The 19,072-nt window shown below is 43.9% G+C and overlaps 1 protein-coding gene across 2 annotated transcripts; it reads left to right on the plus strand.

Moving 5' to 3' along the window:
- Positions 1–362: 362 nt before the first annotated feature.
- LOC125718622 (transcription termination factor 1, mitochondrial) lies at positions 363–5,121 on the plus strand. 2 transcript variants are annotated; one of them, XM_048992539.1, is made up of 2 exons: positions 363–414; positions 1,563–5,121. In XM_048992539.1, the coding sequence occupies exon 2, from the start codon at positions 1,591–1,593 to the stop codon at positions 2,704–2,706; it is 1,116 nt and encodes a 371-aa protein (XP_048848496.1). In that variant the 5' UTR covers positions 363–414; positions 1,563–1,590; the 3' UTR covers positions 2,707–5,121. The 2 variants fall into 2 exon arrangements, with proteins under 2 accessions (XP_048848496.1, XP_048848495.1); XM_048992538.1 differs by having other exon boundaries at positions 371–491.
- Positions 5,122–19,072: the final 13,951 nt, after the last annotated feature.

Genomic DNA, 19,072 nt, shown 5'->3' on the forward strand with positions numbered 1-19,072 from the left:
AGCAGAATTGGGGAATTTCTAATTTCTGGCTTCGTCAGACGCCGAGCTAAATAGCGCTGTATACGTATATAGAGTACATATATATATATAGGTACACGGCTCCATCTAGCGATACAATGTGAAGAACTATATTTAAAAAAACTTGTCACGCTATACGCCTTTTCGCAGACGAACTGACTTCTTTTAGTTGAATCCCAGGAGATCAGTGGCACTTTACAAACGTTGGACATAACGAGTCGAATTAATAAATTCAAATCAATATAAAAAACACAGCTCTTTTCACTACACTAGTGATCGATAACTGGTATTTCATCCTCAGACAGAAGAAACACCTCCAGACGGCAGGGGGCGACATGCAGAAACGCGAACAGGCAAATAGTATCAATGGTAACTGAAATGAAACTGAATATAATGGTAAGTGGGAAATTCTGAAGAAAAGCCGAATTGGACTAAATAACATTACATAAATGTCACGTGGAATACTGCAGACGGTACGATGCAATCGTGCTTCATCAAAATCACTTGCTTTTTTAATTTATTGGTTTTTTTGCACAAAGAACTAAGCGTATGTTCGGAATTCTGAATGGGAGTCAGTGTATGCGAACCCGGCTAGTAATGTTTACTATTTAAAGCCTAATTCGAGCAAAGCGTTAAGGTGTCTAAAGTGGACTTAGCATTTCACAAGTCAAGATAGATTCGTACCTTTGTCTGATGCGGGCATCCTTACCATTTATGATCCTTTGACAAATGAAATGTCAGTCTAATTTCGTAAATTCGTAAATATCCAAGGGGCGCAAGAGTAAATGCTACCAGATTTTCCAGAGGGGTGATCCCCAAAGCAATATTTCTCAGTTAGCTGGCTTAATTTAAGCTAAATGTCATGATTGTCCGCTACGAATGGTCTTTACCTAAACTGTTATTGGACAATCATGTCTTCTAGCTTAAGTTAACCCAGAAAACGCAGCAATCTTGCTTTGTGGAACATCCCCCAGGATGGCATGGTGACTCAGCGGGTTCAAACCCCAAGATTGGCTGTGCGTATGGAATCTGCACGTTCTCCACATGTTCCTCTTGCAGTTCACAGACAATCAGCTGTGCTATCCGGCATTTCTAAATCTAGTTGCGTGAGTGGCGGGGTGCATTACCGTGGCTCACTTGGTAGTTCGGTTGCCTCAAACCTTTCATGTTGAGCTTTAAGTCCTGCCCCCGTTCTGCTCTTTTTAAGTTTGTATATTATGCCTGTGATTTATAGGTTTACTCTGGGTACACAAGTTTTCTTCCGAATTTCAAAGAAATGCAGTTAGACTAATGGGCATATCTAAATTTCCCATGGAGTGTGTATGTGTCCCACAATGGAGTAGCATTTCTCCCTGACCTTGTGTACTATGCCACCCAGGTTACATTCCAGCCCCGCTCCATTCCATCCACCCATATTCCATCTCTGCTTATCAAATGGTTAAGATCCACTCCTTCACCAGCGGTGCTTACATTCTTAATCATTCTCAAGCAAGAACAATGTATCACTATCCAAAATTTATTTTGTTTTTTTTTTTCCCCTACAGATTTAGGGACCATTTTCACTTAAAGATCATGACTTGTATCTTGACTCTTCTGCATGTTACAAGAAGGCCGATATTTTGCAAGCGGACCTGTGTGACATCCCATCTCACAGCACTGCATAGCACGCTCCCTAAGAGTGAGACGCAGGGGCCAGGAAATGAGAATGAGTCCTTGTTGGAGAACCTGACAACCCTAGGGGTAGATGTGAGGATGGTTCGTCGGCGGCAGCCCGGTGTCTTGAAGAGGTTTGCCACCAATGAACATGGGCTGACGCACTTTTTGCAGAGTAAGGGCGCGAGTCAGGAGATGGTGGCCAGCATCATCTCCCGCTTCCCACGGGCCATCACACGTTCTGGGGAACACCTTGAGCAGCGCTGGGAGCTTTGGAGAAGGGTCTTCAAGAGTGACGGCGAGATCGTGAACATCCTGGCCCGCTCTCCCGAATCCTTCTTCCGCTCCAGTGACAACGCCAACCTGAAGGAGAACATCGTCTTCCTCGGCTCTCTGGGCCTCTGCTCCAAAGACCTGTATCGTTTGCTGACCACAGCTCCACGTACCTTCTCCAACAGCCTGGAGCTCAACCAGCAGATGGTGGAGTTGCTGAGGGACGTGTGCCTGAGCTTGGGGGGGAAGGATCCGGACCAGTTTGTCAGGGCTATCATCTCCAGGAACTCGTACGTCCTCATCCGAAGCACCAAGCGCATCAAAGGCAACGTCAGCTTCCTGCAGGAGACTCTCGGCCTGAGCAGCTCGAAGCTGCTGGAGCTGCTGCAAGGCCAAGGTGCGGAGGTCCTCGACCTCTCCAACGAGTATCTCCTGAACAACTTCAGGGACATCCAGCAGAAGCTGCTCTCCCTGGGCTGCAGCCAAGACGAAGTCAAAACTCTGGTCGTCAAATACCCTCCGGTGCTGTACATTTCTCGGGAGAACCTGAGGAATAAAATAGACTGTCTGCAGGATGGGAGTGTAAATATCAAACAGATAATACAAAAGCCCAAGGTGTTGGAATTTAGTATGGACAATCTCAAGAGACGCTTGAAAGAACTGCAGGAAATAGGCTATGATTTTGAGAAGAATGGCATTGGCATTTTAGACTCCAGTCAACGCCGATTTGATGCTAAGTTATTACGCCTTTCTGGGCAATAGGTTACATAAAAAAAAAAAATTTATAGTGTAAAAGCATATATTGCACTATCCAACTATTGAAGGAGTGAGATCTTTAACCTTTTTTGTGTACAGTACTTAATAATACATAAGGACTGATGTGTAGTTTAAAACGCAGTTTTTATTTTAAATACTTAAAAATATTTAAAATATTCTCCCCTTCTCTTTAAAATAAAGGCTAACGGTATGGATTGACCTTCCAATAATATGCATAAACTTTTTAGCTGTTTTCCAAATGCATTTGTTAGAAGTAACCAGAAGGTGGCAGCAGAGATCACACAAACGGCTTACCCTGCTCGCCATGCCCATTCTGTCTTGCTCAAATATGGTGGTCCTTGCTAGAGTCATGCACTTGAGGACCCTGGGATCAGTCATGGGTCACCACTAGGGTAGTGTTTACAGTGTTTTAAAGGGAGTGGTTTCCCAACCGATAAGTGGTCACGTATCCTTACAGACTGAGTTAGTGAGGGAAAATCTCACTCCACAGTTTTATAGGCTGCTGCCGTAACTCTCCTTCTCAGACATCTGGAACCGCTCATCCAGATCAGAAAATCTAGCAGAGCAGCTGAAATGTCTCCTGCATTGTTTTATATGGTGTAGATTTTACAAGTCATTTAGTATCCGGACTATATTTAGAAACTGTTAAACTCTCCTTCCAGGCCGTGGATTTTTCAGGTCTGGGATTTAATCTTTACAGTGCCCACTTGAGAATCTGCCACATTTCTTGGGCTGTAATGCATTAAAAACAATAATGTAGCTTCTTTCACTGCAGCTTATTTAAACCGGATGATCTTGAAACTCAAATGACACCGAAAGTGGGTAACTGTCTATTAAACCCACCTTAAACAGAAAAGTGATTTTTCACATTTTACAGGATTTGCTGGAAATTAAATCCATGAAAGAATACTATTCTATTCCCTTTTTTTCCCTGGCAGTGCCTCTATTTGAAGGAATGAGACTAAATGTTTTGCCTGCCAGTTTGGGATACATCAAAGCGTGCATGCAGCTCAGAGATGAATGTTATTCAGTGTCCTGCAGTGCATGGGAACATAAGCACTTTGTGTGTGTTAGTCTTTTGGTCTTTACCTGAAATTTTAAAGAGGATAATTTAATAGGAAAAAATATTGCATTCAGACACTAATCCAATATTTGATAAAAACAACAGGCATTACACACATAGGGATTTAGGTTAAATCTCTCCCAGCTTCGTCTTATGGTTCGGAGTGAGTCATGCCCTTTCTTCTTGGCTTTTTTTAGGTTGTTTTTGAATCACTAGCAGATAGCAGGACTTTGACAGGACTGCCGAAGGGCATCTACTTCCTGTCCCTACTGTCCACTTCCTCCTGAGGTCACTCAGGTGTTGCCCTAGGCCTCTGGTTTTGATCTTCCGATTGGCTACTGCATTTATTCTGTGTACCGCCCGACTTTCAATGCCACCGAGTATTTCACGTGAATTATAAACCTGTGACACCCCAACCAGGAAAAGCGGTTAGATGGATGCATGGAACTGCCACCTATACCTCCGATAAATACCTTTTCCTGCTGTATATTTGTCTGCCATGCATCTTCTCTCCATCAATACAGGCTTGGTTTCTTCAGGTCAATATCACTACTTCAAAGGTTGACTAGAAAAATGTCCTGCCTGCCTGACCGACCATCTTATCATTCTTTTTCATTTTATTTATTAATTGTGTGTGTGTGTGGGGGTGAATAATTGGTCCTCAGTATTTTTTTCTGCAAACCAACAAATCCTCTGTTCAAAGGCTGAGATCAATGCAGAAGAAAAGTTGTTGCTAATTGGATGGTAGAGGAGGTGAGGATGAAATACTGATGTACTGCTGTCTAGATGATGACATACGCTATTGTGAATGCAGAACCCTGCCACTGGACCCAATAATGTGGTACAGCACAGGGCAGACGTGCGATGTTACGTTTAAAGCGCTATGCCCATCTGACCCTGCAGGATACACCAATGCCAGTAACAGTGCGTGCCAGGAAAATCCGTAATCTACCTGTTTTTTTTTCAGGGGACGTTAACCAGGGGCGTCTGAAGGGCATTGGGAACCCAGCACTTTACAGGGGCCCCGAATTAGAAAAAAAATTGTAGCCACACTCCTGGGCATAGCCATTAAAAATGCTAATGCTAACTTGCCGTCCAAAGTGTATCCTTGCTAAGCTGTCCATCTGTGTAGAGGGATATGAAAGGAACTGAATAAAACCTGGCAGTTGTTCTCCACAGCATGCAGGCCATAGTCTTTGTTTTGTTCTGTATCATCCATCACCAAAATAAGCAAGATGCCAGGAGAGTGTGCTTCTCTCTGTTCTTAGGTGTCACATTTACAGGGGTTGCTGTGGGTTTGAAAGTAAAAAAAAAAAAACTGGCTGAGTGTTTCTTTTGCTTACCAGGTATGCATGGATTGGATGGTCTTGAGCTTGTCCTCGGTATTATGAACAGATGATGTTATAATGCGTTTAAACCTGCGCTGTGACTTAATGTGGCGGTCACCTTCTTGTAGTTCTCCTGATAGCTCTACATTATTAACGAGAGGAACTTTACAAAGGGGGGGTAACACACTGGAGTGATCATCAAGTTCGGCTGATGATATGTGGAATTTGTATGTAACCCTGGGAATATCCCCCCCCCCACCCACATCAAAAGCTACGTTTTGTCCAAGTTCTTAGTTAAAATGAAATATTTTGGTGTGATTAATTGCCCAATAATGTCCAAGTAATTTCCTGGGCAACCTCGTCCAAGACCTCGGTCAGATGGATTAAGACATTACATTGCTGAATGTGGAAAATGATATTAAAAAAGACGGATTAGGCCACTGATAATTTACACTGATTTCATTAAACTTTCATCGTGGAGTCCTTTAAACCCTAAATGGCTTCTTAACATAGCTCACATTTCTGCTCTCCTATCAACACTCCAAATAAGGTTCTTATTAGATCTGTACCTGGAGTTACTATTCACAAAAATGTTACTATTCTGTTACATACACATAGGCTCCAAGCATTATATGCCAACCACTGTCATTTTCTGTAATTACGGAATGTACTTATTCTGTGGCTACATCACTGGCTCAGGTTGCTTGTACCCATGGATGAAACCTGGATTTTCTTCGCAATATAGTGGTCTATTATGGACAGATCCTAACCTGCACATATATTTAGCCAGTGTTTCCCACTGAGGCTAAGCTCAAAAGCTAATTTGTTGTATTCATTCTCTCTAAAAGACCTGGCTTCCACTGTGTAACGGATTTCAGAGATTAAGGGAGCTGGCGGGGAACGAGCACCTTGTGAAAACACAGAATAGTCTCCCCCATGGATCAGTGACTTTCCACAACACGAGGAATAAAATTTAAAAATGTGGATTTTCACAAGTGATTTAAACTGAAGGTATGCTAAGTAGCAGTAAGGGGGGGAGGGGGGACCTAGGTCAGGCTTTGACAGACAGAAATGGTTCTACCCAAATATATTCTACTTTTATGGGCTTCTCCGAATGTGCCTTCCAAGGATATGTGGCTAAGTTAGTTATCAGCTTAATCTTAAATCGGACAGTTTCACTAGAATTTGGTCCCCAGTTTGTTTATATTTTCAGAGTTTAAATGTTTTCTTTTTTTCAAGGTGACACCTGGGATGGGTTGGGTTCCTCTCTTCTGTTTCTGTACTTGATTGTGCTTGCAAAACAAAATAAAAAAAATAAAAAAATGGTACTGTTCACTTTTAGAGGCTGCCAGGGAAAACATACCTGCAGCACCCAAAGCTATTGAGGGCCGTCAGACACTAACGCTCTGCACACACCGGATTTGGTGAAGGAGTGGTTTTGAATTCTGTGGTATAATGCAATACACCAAAAAAAAAAATCTAAATTCAATGTAGTGGTTTGATGGTCGGCATGGTGGTGCAGTGGTCAGCACTATTGCCTCACCCTTCTGAGAACCGGGTCTGAGTCTCCACTGTGGCTCCATATGCGTGGAGTTTGCACGTCCTCCCCATGTTGTTCTGGAGTTTCCTCTGGGTTTCTTCCCCCACAGTCCAAAAATAAGCTGAGGTGAGTTGGAGTTACCAAATTTCCCATAGGTGTGAGTGCCCCCCCGCAATGGGTTGGTGCCCTATCCTTGCCTGTAGCCTCTGGGTTAGGCTCTGGACCCCCCGCCTTCCTGAACAGGGCAAATGCTTACAGAAAACAGATGGGTAGTTTGAGGGAGGGACTGCAATGCATTGTGGTCTGTGATGATGAAATGTCCTCTGTTCTTGGGTGTCTGAAGCAACTCCACAGATGCCGTGACAGATTTGAGTCTGCCCAAATGAGGGGGGGGGGGCGGTGGGGAGGTACACTGTGGGAGGGGTGACCATTTTGTTGATGCCCATGGCTAGCATGTCAGCCTACATGCGACACATCCTGCCAGCTTTGCTTTCTGGACGAGTTATTACATTACGCATTGATCAGATGACACAGTGTAACTCATAGCAGTTTAATTGACAGAGAAATTCTCTCAGTTACAGGAAATGATGAGAAGTTAATTGCTCTGTCCCCCCAGAGATACTGCAGGATAACTTCCAGGGATTGGGGGGGGCAGCCCATCCCAGTCACAGGGCAATTGTTTAGGCAAGTCACTGATGTTCCTGATGTTAGTTGACCCTGTCCTGTGACCACCACCACCCCCCCCAGCTATGGAGGGCAAGATGGGGTTTGTGAAGAGAAGCATTCCAGTGTACCTGTATTTCTGCTAATAGCAGGTAAACCATGTTTGTTAGATTGATGTCGAATAACAAGGTAATATCAAGTCCAAGCCATAGTTTTACCTCTAACACGCCATCAAATTCAATTACCTTATACCAAATATTTGTCATCACGGGTCATTAGGTTGCGATGTCCTGTGTAAAACGATCTCCCCGGATTAAAGGAAGGACAAGGAAGTCAGCTGACAGCAGCGGTGACTCTGTGTCGCGCTTCCCTCTCCATACAAACGGTCCTTTCATGCAGGCCTGCTGACATTTGCCGCTGAGGAGCCAATCTTCGCCGGCGACGTCTTCTTAACAATGCTGTCGGAGGAGACACTCTCCTGCCACCAGAAATGAAATTTTCCAGTTTAGGCTCTGGGCTCCCGTCGAAAATAATCCTACGCCACTTGCACGCCCCCCCCCCCCCCCCCACATTTTTTTTTACAGCTAAGATTTGCTGAGATACCTGAATGTCATTCCCAGTCAGGATGGCGAGACACAAAGAACAGCAGCGTGTGGAGGAACACCAAGTTGTTTATCCCACAAGAAAGACACCTGGTCTCTCCCCCCCCCCCCGCACCCCCCCCCCATGCCTCTCCTCGGCCCTGAATCCATTAAGACAGCAGCCTGCCGACTGGGGTGTGAGACACAATGCATAATGGGTTTGGGGAGCTGATGTCGCCCATCAAAGGCTCCCCCAAGGGTGTCAGGTGTGTTTCCTCTGCCAGTCTCTTTCGATCCGAGTGAGATGGATGGAGTTCAGAGGTTCATTCTATAAAATTAGCAGATGCCCAGCAGGGTTTAGGATATCGGAAAGGATACAAAATGGGGGAGGGGCTGGGCGGGATTGGCTACAGAGCTGAACCATTTATAGAAATGCATGCACAGGTGTGTGCCTGCAAATGTGTGCGTACAATGTATGCAGCGTGTTTGACATTCTGAATTTGGGCTCCATCTTTTATGGTGTTTGGATTTTGTGTCTCTGTCCGCCGCTTAATTCAAGGACATACCCTGCCTGACCAAAAAAAAGTGTCACACTTTAATATTTCGTTGCACCGCCTTTAGCTTTGATTATGGTGCACATCCGTCAATGCATTGTTTCCACGTGCTTATGCAACATGTTTTCCCAGCCAGATTTGCATTCATTTCTCATTGATATCTTGTATTGACGAAAGGTGAGCTGCACCACTCCGTAAAGTCTTCTTCAGCAGATCTCGAAGACTTTCAACGGGGTTAGGGTCAAGACCGTGTGGTGGAAATGATTCCTCATGCTCCCTGAACCACTCTCTCACAATTCCAGCCCGAGGAATCTTGGCATTATTGTCCTGGAATATGCCCTTGCCATTAGGAAAGAAAAAAATCCATTGATGGGGGTAACCTGGGCGTTCGGTAGATTCAGGTGCTCACTTTATTGCTGCGAAATGCGGCTGAGCTGTAATAATGATCTAATCACTGGTTCAAAAGTACTTGCTCATTTAAATTCGAATGGTGACTTTTTTTTGGACAGGCAACGTGTCGCACATTTATAATAAGCGTTACGGAGGGCATTTGGGGTTCACATCGGTATCATAGTTCAGTAATAATTCAAGCTAAACGGGGCGAACAGAAAATTATGTGGTGAGCTGGCATATTGAAAGGCTGATGTACCGCAGTGAGGCTGAGCCTCTCAAGGAGGCCGTCGTTATAACTGGAAGGGGTTCTAGATGCATTTTATTCCATCGTAGAGATTATTTATGGTACAAAAAAAATAACATGATGACTGACGGGGAAACGCTTCAAAGGGCGAGCGTCCAGGACAAGCGCGAGGTTTACGTCACCGCGCTGATAATGACAGTCAGCGTCGAGTGATTGAGAGTCATTCTCAGCATGGGAAACGAGCCATACGTAAGACGCGAAACCAAAATGCAAACTGCAGTTACACGTAAGTATACATAAGACCTTTCAGATGCGAGTGAAAGACGTATGTGAACAGCGGTGGTGTTATTTTACAGGAAATTACTCATCTTTAAAGGTAAATACGGTATAAATACTACTTAATTCATGCAGTATGAATTTTGTTTTTTTTTCTCTAAGTCTCCTTCTATTAATGTAAGCAGCACGATAGCTTGGGGCGTGAATTATTGTCAGCTGTTCTGTTCTCTGTCGTCTAAATAAAAGAACCGGGAAAAAGCGAGAGCGAGACACTGCCTTTCTGGTATAGGACCATTCTCCAATTATCTGGGTTTATGGAAGAGATGTTTATTTTCTGTCTGTAGAAATCACTCCTTCAGCTAAACCAGCAAAGAGCAGCCTTTATTCTTGTTGCCAGGTTAACAGAGGCCTCTTCATCAGCGGCACAGAAAAGCAGTCTCTCTTCATCATAGGCGTCCTTCATGACTGCCTGTACTGATGTGAGTCTCATCTAGGCTCACTGTGAGCCTTGAGGTAGGTTCAACATTTGGGGTCTGTGGAAGACTACAGGTTAAATCTGACAGGGCTGTGTTGGCTCAAACCACTTCTAGTTTCGTTGTCATCAGGTGAACTTACCGAATATGATGCAATAGGCCATGCATTTGATAATATTATATTATGCCTTTATGATATTACTTCTCCAACACATTTTTTGTACCTATTTATAGAGTTGAGGTTACTGTACTAATATGGGATCTTTTCCAAGGCTCTTCTAAAGACTTAAACTACTGCTTTATAACCTGTCCAGTGCCTTGGATACTTATCATCACGATATACAGGAGAGAACCAAAGAACTACTGCTACGGTTCCTAATTTTAGAATTTAGAATTTTAGAATTCTATTCTAAAATTCTTAAAAATTCTAAAACTTCCAAAATTCCAAAATTGTCCTGTTTGTAAGAGCTCTTTACATAACAAAGGTGGCAAGCACTGTTGAGAGAGTTGTTCTAGAAGCCCATATGGTATTGGATGGTGTCGTGCGAAGTATCCTCATCGCTTCCAGCATGTTCCGCGTACTGCTGCTGTGAAGGCCGTCAATGCCATATCCACGTTCTTCAAATGAAGGGATTATTTTCTCACTGCAAAATCCCTCACCGCAGCCCCACTTACTGCATTTTTTGTAGCATCTTGGTGTTGGTCCATGGCTGTTAGTGGCCAGCTTTTTTAAAAAATAAAAACCTCCCTTGGCTTGTTAAAAACCAGTGAGGGAATCCTTGGAACTGTGGTTTGTTGGCCTTCCAGCTGATTTCACTGGTTTTCAATGAGCATTAGGAAAGAGTGATCTTAAATAGCCATTGAAGCAAATTAAAGTTCTTCTTCAGTCTATACAGAAAGCCACATTTAGCTACTTTGAAGTACCAGAAACCACAGAAGAAGAATTTGAAACTGAAGTGCTACTCAGCCAATTAAGAATTACATGTAGGGTGTGTTTGGAAAACATGAATATTCTGGACGTGCTGCTCTCATCCAGATTAGGGCGACCAGATAATCCATTTCAGGGTGGACACTCTGAACTAGAACAGGATCTGAAAAAATACCATTTCAATTAAAAGCACCTAGATTTCACTTAAGCACTGAGTTCTTGCTGTGTGCTGATTGGTCAGTCTCCTATAATCACGCATGTGTCACTAATTTTAATGTGAAACAGCTGGATGAATCTTTCGATCAAGGAAACAAACCAGCCAAAGCACAATGACAACTGAACGATTAAGTCAGGCACAGGAGCCTTTCGGTTTTAACGCAGTTTGTAGAATCTGAAGTAGCTCAAAGTGTCCTCACTGACATGGATTATCTTGTCATCCTAATCCAGATGCAGCATGATGGTGGTACAACTCAAGCCAGGTAACATGCTACATACATGCCAAACAGGATATGGAGGAATGGATGGTATTGACACCTGAGTGTATTGTTGCATAATTGCAGTTGTGACAATGTTACTTCCTATACTTCAAAGATGTGTTGCTCTGGTGAGTTGGTGACCCTAAATTGCCCATAGTATAAATGCCAGTTTTGTTCATACAGGTATTGTGTAGAAGATTATGTCCTGCCCTGGCTGCATGATACCTTCTACCCTGCTCACGTTCGGCTCAAAAATCACAGTAACGGTTTAACAGATTAGTTACACATCAAAGATGTTCAATATGTCTGATAGATTATATTCAGTCGGTATTATTATGCAGCTCAGCGATGTAATTATGCTTCAACAGTTTTCTAATCGTATGTCCTGCCTTATTAGTCTGAGAAGATCATGCAGCGAGGCGTCTTGTCACGGCTTAACGTGGGGGCTTCTGTCTGGGAATTACAATGGGAAATGGAATCGGAAAGAAGCAGAAATGGCAGTTTGTGTCGCTTGCGGTGATCCCTTTATAACGATCGATTGTCCCCTTAAGGGCCGACCCTAACCTTTCCATCACCAAACCCTCCGCTCACTCCTGTCGTTAGCCGACTCTCGAATCTCCCCAAATAGTTTTTTATTCCCACTCCTTCTACAACCTTCTTTTCCTTCCTCTCTTGTGTTTTTGGAGACGCCCCTTAGCTGTACTTGCCGCCCTGCGAGCTATTATAACATAATTAAGGAATGGCTCTGCAATTATACAGCACATTAAGTTGGAACATTTGACATACGGCCATATGTATGCACAGTAGGGTTTTTTCCCCTGGGAAACACTGCTAAATCGGCAGGCATACATAAACATCATTTTGCGGCTGATTTTGACAAGATGGGTGGGGCAGTTGCAATATTTGTGGACATGAGTCTGTGTGCTTACTGGGGGGGGGGGGGGGAGGAGCGAGTCTGGTGCCAAATCTCCAACAGTACAAGAGCAGGTGAGATGGACCCACAGCCCAGAGGTGACCCTGTCCTCTGCATAGCGTGATGCCATGACTCCGACGAAGACCTTTGAGCTGTAGGGGGGAATCCCCGCTGACAGCCCCTCCCTCATCGCCAGCCTGGCTGCCATAAAGCTGTATATGTAGCACACATGCATCCCACCTGCTCCCACAGGGTCGCCTGTCACCACCGGCACAAACCATCCGCGTCTAAGAGGTTCAGCCGGCTCTGTAGTCAGGGATATTTGCTCTCAGAGCAAAGGATACCCCTCGCTCACTGCTGAGCCAAATCCCACATAGTACTACAGCCGGGCTAATATCCCGAAACTATTCATCTTCATCAAAATGCTCTCATTTGTCTGCCAACAACTTTGTATATTCTCATGTTCCGCGACAGAAATTTCTAAAACCAAGCAGAGTTTATGGAAATTCGAACTGCCCTGGACAAAGAAGTATCTTATGAATAATATTAGCCTCTCTAACCTGTTTAACCTTTGAGTTAATATTAAGATATTAAGGGTTAATCTCTTTGGGAAATTTAAACCATGGGTCCATTATACCCCGTAATAATGGCTAATCTTCCAACCTCTTTTCCTAGTCACGGTCATAAAGTATAGAAATATACCTATCAATGTATATAACTAAGTATTTAAAAAAATATGTTATTTCACGTATGTATTCGATAATTAGTTGGTTGAATTCTACAAACAATCCAACAGATTCTACTACTTGATTTGTATAACTACGAATAATATGATCGTTTGTTAAATCTGGAATGAAAAATTAAGTTTTTAAATTGCCTTGAAAATAAATTTCACACTCTGGCTGACAATTATATATTGAAATAAATAGTTTTTTTATTTTCAAAAACTGCAAAGCAACATTAAAGAAAAAAGTATAAACATCTTTAAAAGTATAAAAAAGCAGTGCGTACACAGTCACACCGGATTTGTTCTCCAAAAAAAAAGCTCATATTAGAGATAATTTTCAGCCTGGAAAAATTCCGGAGAAAATATTTGGGAAATTGCTTGATTATGATGGACTGAAATTGCTGAGTACATAAGAAGTGACAGGCGAATAGACATTCCTGAGAGAAAGGCGAGGAGACATTCCTGAGAGAAAGGCTAGGAGACATCCCGGAGAGACAGGTGAGGAGACAACCCAGGAGAGACAGGTGAGGAGACAACCCAGGAGAGACAGGCGAGGAGACATCCCAGAGAGACAGGTGAATAGACATCCCGGAGAGACAGGCGAATAGACATCCCAGAGAGACAGGCGAATAGACATCCCAGAGAGACAGGCGAATAGACATCCCAGAGAGACAGGTGAAGAGACATTTCTGAGAGACAGGTGAGGAGAATCCCGGAGAGACAGGCGAATAGACATCCCGGAGAGACAGGTAAGGAGACAACCCAGAGAGACAGGTGAGGAGACAACCCAGAGAGACAGGTGAGGAGACATTCCTGAGAGACAGGTGAAGAGACATTTCTGAGAGACAGGTGAGGAAACATCCCGGAGAGACAGGCGAATAGACATCCCGGAGAGACAGGTGAGGAGACAACCCAGAGAGACAGGTGAGGAGACAACCCAGAGAGACAGGTGAGGAGACAACCCAGAGAGACAGGTGAGGAGACATTCCTGAGAGACAGGTGAAGAGACATTTCTGAGAGATAGGTGAGGAGACATTCCTGAGAGACAGGCGAATAGACATCCCGGAGAGACAGGTGAATAGACATCCCAGAGAGATAGGTGAGGAGACATCCCGGAGAGACAGGTGAGGAGACATTCCTGAGAGACAGGCGAATAGACATCCCGGAGAGACAGGCGAATAGACATCCCAGAGAGACAGGCGAATAGACATCCCGGAGAGACAGGCGAATAGACATCCCAGAGAGACAGGTGAGGAGACAACCCAGAGAGACAGGTGAGGAGACATTCCTGAGAGACAGGTGAGGAGACATTCCTGAGAGACAGGTGAAGAGACATTTCTGAGAGACAGGTGAGGAGACATTCCTGAGAGACAGGTGAGGAGACATCCCGGAGAGACAGGCGAATAGACATCCCAGAGAGACAGGTGAGGAGACATCCCAGAGAGACAGGCGAATAGACATCCCGGAGAGACAGGCGAATAGACATCCCAGAGAGACAGGTGAGGAGACATTCCTGAGAGACAGGCGAATAGAAATCCCAGAGAGACAGGTGAGGAGACATTCTGGAGAGGTGGGGGGGGGTGTGCTCAGAGGATGTTTCAGACAGGAAACTGATCATAAAAAATGTGCAGTAGATACACACTGTAGTGTGAGACAAGAATTGCAACTAATTCTAAACACATAACACATTCCTTCTGTTAGGAGGGAAAAAGTGAAAGTTGAATCCTCTTATATAAAACTATTGCTTCAGTGCAAATATTATTGCTTTTTTTGTTATTTTGTGAACACAATTAATTTATATCCACGCTTTTTCATTGGCGACATTTGTCTGAGAATCGGGACATACACATGTGCAACCTGGGTGTTCTGCTACGTCGACCCTCCGTCGTGGAGGTAGCACTTTGGGGTTGGTGAGACTCGGTGTTGGGGATGCTCGACATTTGTGGCTCTGCCAAGTGAAGTAGACCCTCATTAATGGTGATCAACCAAACCAGGAACTGAGTGGAGAATCTGATTAATGATTCACGTCAGCCTCAGCTGCCCTCCGAATGCATAACTGAAAACCACCAGGTTTTAGGGCAGGATTGGGGCAACAAGTTAATAACATCTGAAATGGCCCTGAGCACGGCCTTTGCTGGAAAAAATGGACCGATGGATGGATGAAATGATGTATTTTCTTAATCAAAAGCTGAACTCTAAGAAGTAGTTTTCCAGTAAAAGATAATTTTTTAATAATTTCTTTAAGAAATGATTTTTTAAGCTGAGGTTACCTTTGTTTCCCTGCGGCGCCTGGTCCAGGGCGTCTCCTGCCATTCGTGATCTTGTGGTTCAAGCTGTTTTATGGTGAAAATAAGTGAATAATTAAGAAAGAAAGCGTTTTATGTGTTAAGTGTCGAGGGAGACCAATAGTAGGATTAACTGGTCATTCAAAGTAAGGTAAAAATGGACAAAATAAAATATTTTAATACCACAAAATTTTGTTAAATGACGTGCATATGAATTTTGGTTCCTTTCTGTAATGAAGGTTTTCAATATTACATGACTGTACAACTTCAGTCTCACTTGAGTAGGATAGCAATTGAAACTTCACTTCCGTGTAATAATTTACCTCAGCCTGTGCATGCATTTTCAATCCTTAGTAAAAGAATAACTTGTAAAAAGCAACAAAGAATAAGAATATAGCATATATCCAGTGATGCTGCGTGGCAGGAAGGGGGATAGTTTGGATTTAAAGGCCAATTATGACTCAGTTTATTTCACTTTCTTTCTTTTATTCCCAGAGTTTTCCCACAGCAGATCCCCTTCCTACAGAATGGCTGAATCACTTTGTGATCCTTCATTATCTTCTGTCATAAACCTCGTGATGACGAGGTGCTATTTTCCTTCACTGGGTGGCGGGCGACATTGCGCCGGGCCAACAAACAAGATAAATCCTCCAGTGAATACTGCCAGATACAAGGAGTCAAACTTTCCTAACTTGGACGTGGAGCATAAGCAGCATGTCTTCCAAAGCCTGCCCAGCCCTACTGGGATGCCAGTCCATCGTGAGGGAACACGATCAAGCACACACCAGTCCACTTAATGGCAGCAGGACACTCACATAGATATACGGGGAACACACTGAACAGGACCCATAAGTGGTGATGGTCAAACATCTGTTTGGATCTCTGGGCAAAATCACACTCACTTAGAAGTTGTGAACCAATAACCCTCACAGTTTTAAAGGTGGAAAAGAGGGCGAGGTAGTCATGTCAGTTGCACCACTTAACAGTCTTGTGTTTATGTGACTGGAGCTGAATTATTAATGACTGTAATGTGATGCTTATCAAGTTTAGTACTTTTGAGTGACAAACCTCGCCCAGAGCGCCCAAAGGTGCACTGTGTTCCTGAGAAAAAAACATTTTTCTTTTCCAGCAACCCAACAGAGAACAGTCCCCTCACTAATCAGACTGGACATGACGGGTAAAACAATGTTAAGTAAACCACAGCGGTGGGTATGTAAGCGATGACAGAACACAGGATGGAAAGGGCCAGTCTCTGGAAGCGATGACATGCAGACGGTTGTTACCTATCGGGGCCTTCAAAATAATCATCTCCATGGATCTGTAAGGGATGACAGAGCACAGGATGGAGAGGGCCGGCCTCTGGAAGGCATGGAATGCTGATGGTTGTTACTTATCGGGACCGTCAAAGCGGCAAACTCCATCATATGCCTCTGGTGGAGCAGTGCCTTGGGACGACTGAGACTGCTCTTCATGGTCGGTTTTGAGAAGGACAAAATCCAACCCTGCAGATTAATTCCAGGCCGAGAAAATCCCACCCAATGAAAAGAATTGTTAGGTATTTTCTAAATGAGTCACAAATCAACATGTTGAGCATCAGAGACGAACGAGGTGTAAATAACACTTTGCCAGTGTTTAGAAGCTGATTTTCCATAAACGGATACAGTCATAGCTAATGAGAAGCATTATAATCTAACATAAACAAACAGAAAATGTCAGGCAGGTGTGGATGTTTAATATGTCAGAGTTAAAGCTAACTGGAAATACACCACTACTTAGTCATTTAAAACTTTGTTTTTTATTTGATTATAAGGACAACAAGATGTGTTCACAAAGGGTTATTGAAAAACTGGGTAGTTATGAGCTGCCAAAACATCAACAGGAATTGATATGTGAGCCATCTGTGATGGATGTGAATGAACGATGGTGAAGAATATGTATCAAATTCAATTACTTATATTGTTAATAAATTCCAGCTGGATTTTCTTACAACCTTCAGAGGTTCAGAAAGATCAGATGTGATCGTTGCCTGCTGAATAGCTCATTAAGAACGGTAATCCCTAAGCATGTGTTGTGAGAGTGTGTAGGATAAACAGAAAATCGTGGGGATTGGAGCCCTCACAGGAGATGGATGTGAACCAAAAGTGTCTTGGCAACAACTGTCTGTCTCTTCATCCATCTGCTTCGTTGGTCCTAATGGCTCAACGGAATATGTCTTCACGGTGTCACCAGGAGAAGTTCCTCCACGCAACCTTTTCAGCGGCGCCACATGTTCGCCATATGCGCACAGTAAAGCATATTTATAGCAGTTTTGCAGGATATCAAGAGGACAGGAAGGAGTTGCAGGTTGAAAGAAACTTCGCCGAACCTCAGGCACATGCCAGGGGTGTCTGGGCTCTTCCCTGCAGATCACATGATCGCGAAATTCATGGCTGTCAGCGAAGCAGACCTGGAAATTGGGATGGGTGGTTAAATCTGGAATTTGAAAACAGATAATGGAGCCCTTTCAAAAGTCGCTGCCGGTTCCCATAAAACACGGCAGGGAAGACAATGGATTTTCTATCAATAAAATAGCACCTTTTCTTTTCATGTACCAGACGAGTGTGAAACCTGGAACTAAGCAGCTCCTACACGCATCTGCCCGACTTATTTTATTTATTAAGAAGTGCAACCTTATAAATAACGTAAAGTGACGTGTATGATCACAACTGAGGCAATGTGTCATTTTCGCATCTTGCTTATTGGATTAAAACATCTCTGTGTCTTTGTTTACCTCCAGGCTACTGCTGAAAACATCCTCAATACCCGTGCCGAAAGATGAAAAAAATAATAACAAAAATCCACGTGTAAGACCTGAAAATCTGTATTTTAAAGATTGTTACAAAGAGAAATGCATGGCCTGGCTGGTTTGTATATTTCTAACAGCCTTGATTCCTAAAAGGGCAAATGACAGAGAAAGTCTTTTGTGAGCCCTGGATACTGACTCTAAACAGGGAGAACATGGTCCTTGTGTTGTGTGATGATTTGTGCTTGTCTGACTTCTCTGATGTTATTTTCATGTCATTTTAGCTTAAACTGTAAGGGAACGTAAGTGCTATATGACAGTGCATGACCACGAGCAACTGTAACAGAGTATCATTTTAAACTGAGAATCTAAATGAAATGTCTATGTAATCTTAGAATGAAAATAGGGGTTGAAAAATAAAATGCTAATATATGCGTGCTGGCAGCAAAACCGTAGAAAGGGAATGGAACACAGCACTACGACCATAAATGGGGGGCTAGGGGATGGGGGGGAGCTTAGGACTCTGTAACTGTCCAACATCATAACAATTCCAGGTTATTTTGTATTCATACGGTGACATCACAATGGTATATTTACTGGTAGGGGGGGGGTGTTGGGGAGTGTGTGCCATGCTGCCTTGGTGTGAGGGGCGTTGTGTTACCTCGTTAGAGCGGGCCTGCAGTGCGGGGATCACAGCGGAGTCGTTTGGCGAGCACGCCGCCGATTAATTGGCCCTCATCAGTATGCAGGAAGCCTTCCGCAGCGCAAGACGCCGACGTGCCGTTCGAAAACATTTGGCAGCAATTAAAGAGGGCCAGTTACAAACACGCGACTCCTTCAGAGACGTGGCAAGTTTTCTGTCTGCACCCCCCCCCGCCCCCCCCTTCCCCCACCCAGCCCTCTCCGCCTCTTCCTCCCTCTGTCGAACGCTTTCAGACTGTCAGTGTTGGGGGGGGCCGTGCGAGTTGAGGGGACGCGGTTCGCCGTTAATGAGGAGAGGGTGATAGGACGCTCACTGCTAAATCCCAAGGCTCCCCAGGTGCAGGGAAGGTTTTTAAATACATTTCATATTTATAGAACTTAGGAAGGTTCCTGTCAAAAATCTCCGCTCCACCTCTCCGGCAG

Source organism: Brienomyrus brachyistius, chromosome 23, assembly GCF_023856365.1.
Source record: "Brienomyrus brachyistius isolate T26 chromosome 23, BBRACH_0.4, whole genome shotgun sequence".
Classification (NCBI taxonomy): domain Eukaryota; kingdom Metazoa; phylum Chordata; class Actinopteri; order Osteoglossiformes; family Mormyridae; genus Brienomyrus; species Brienomyrus brachyistius.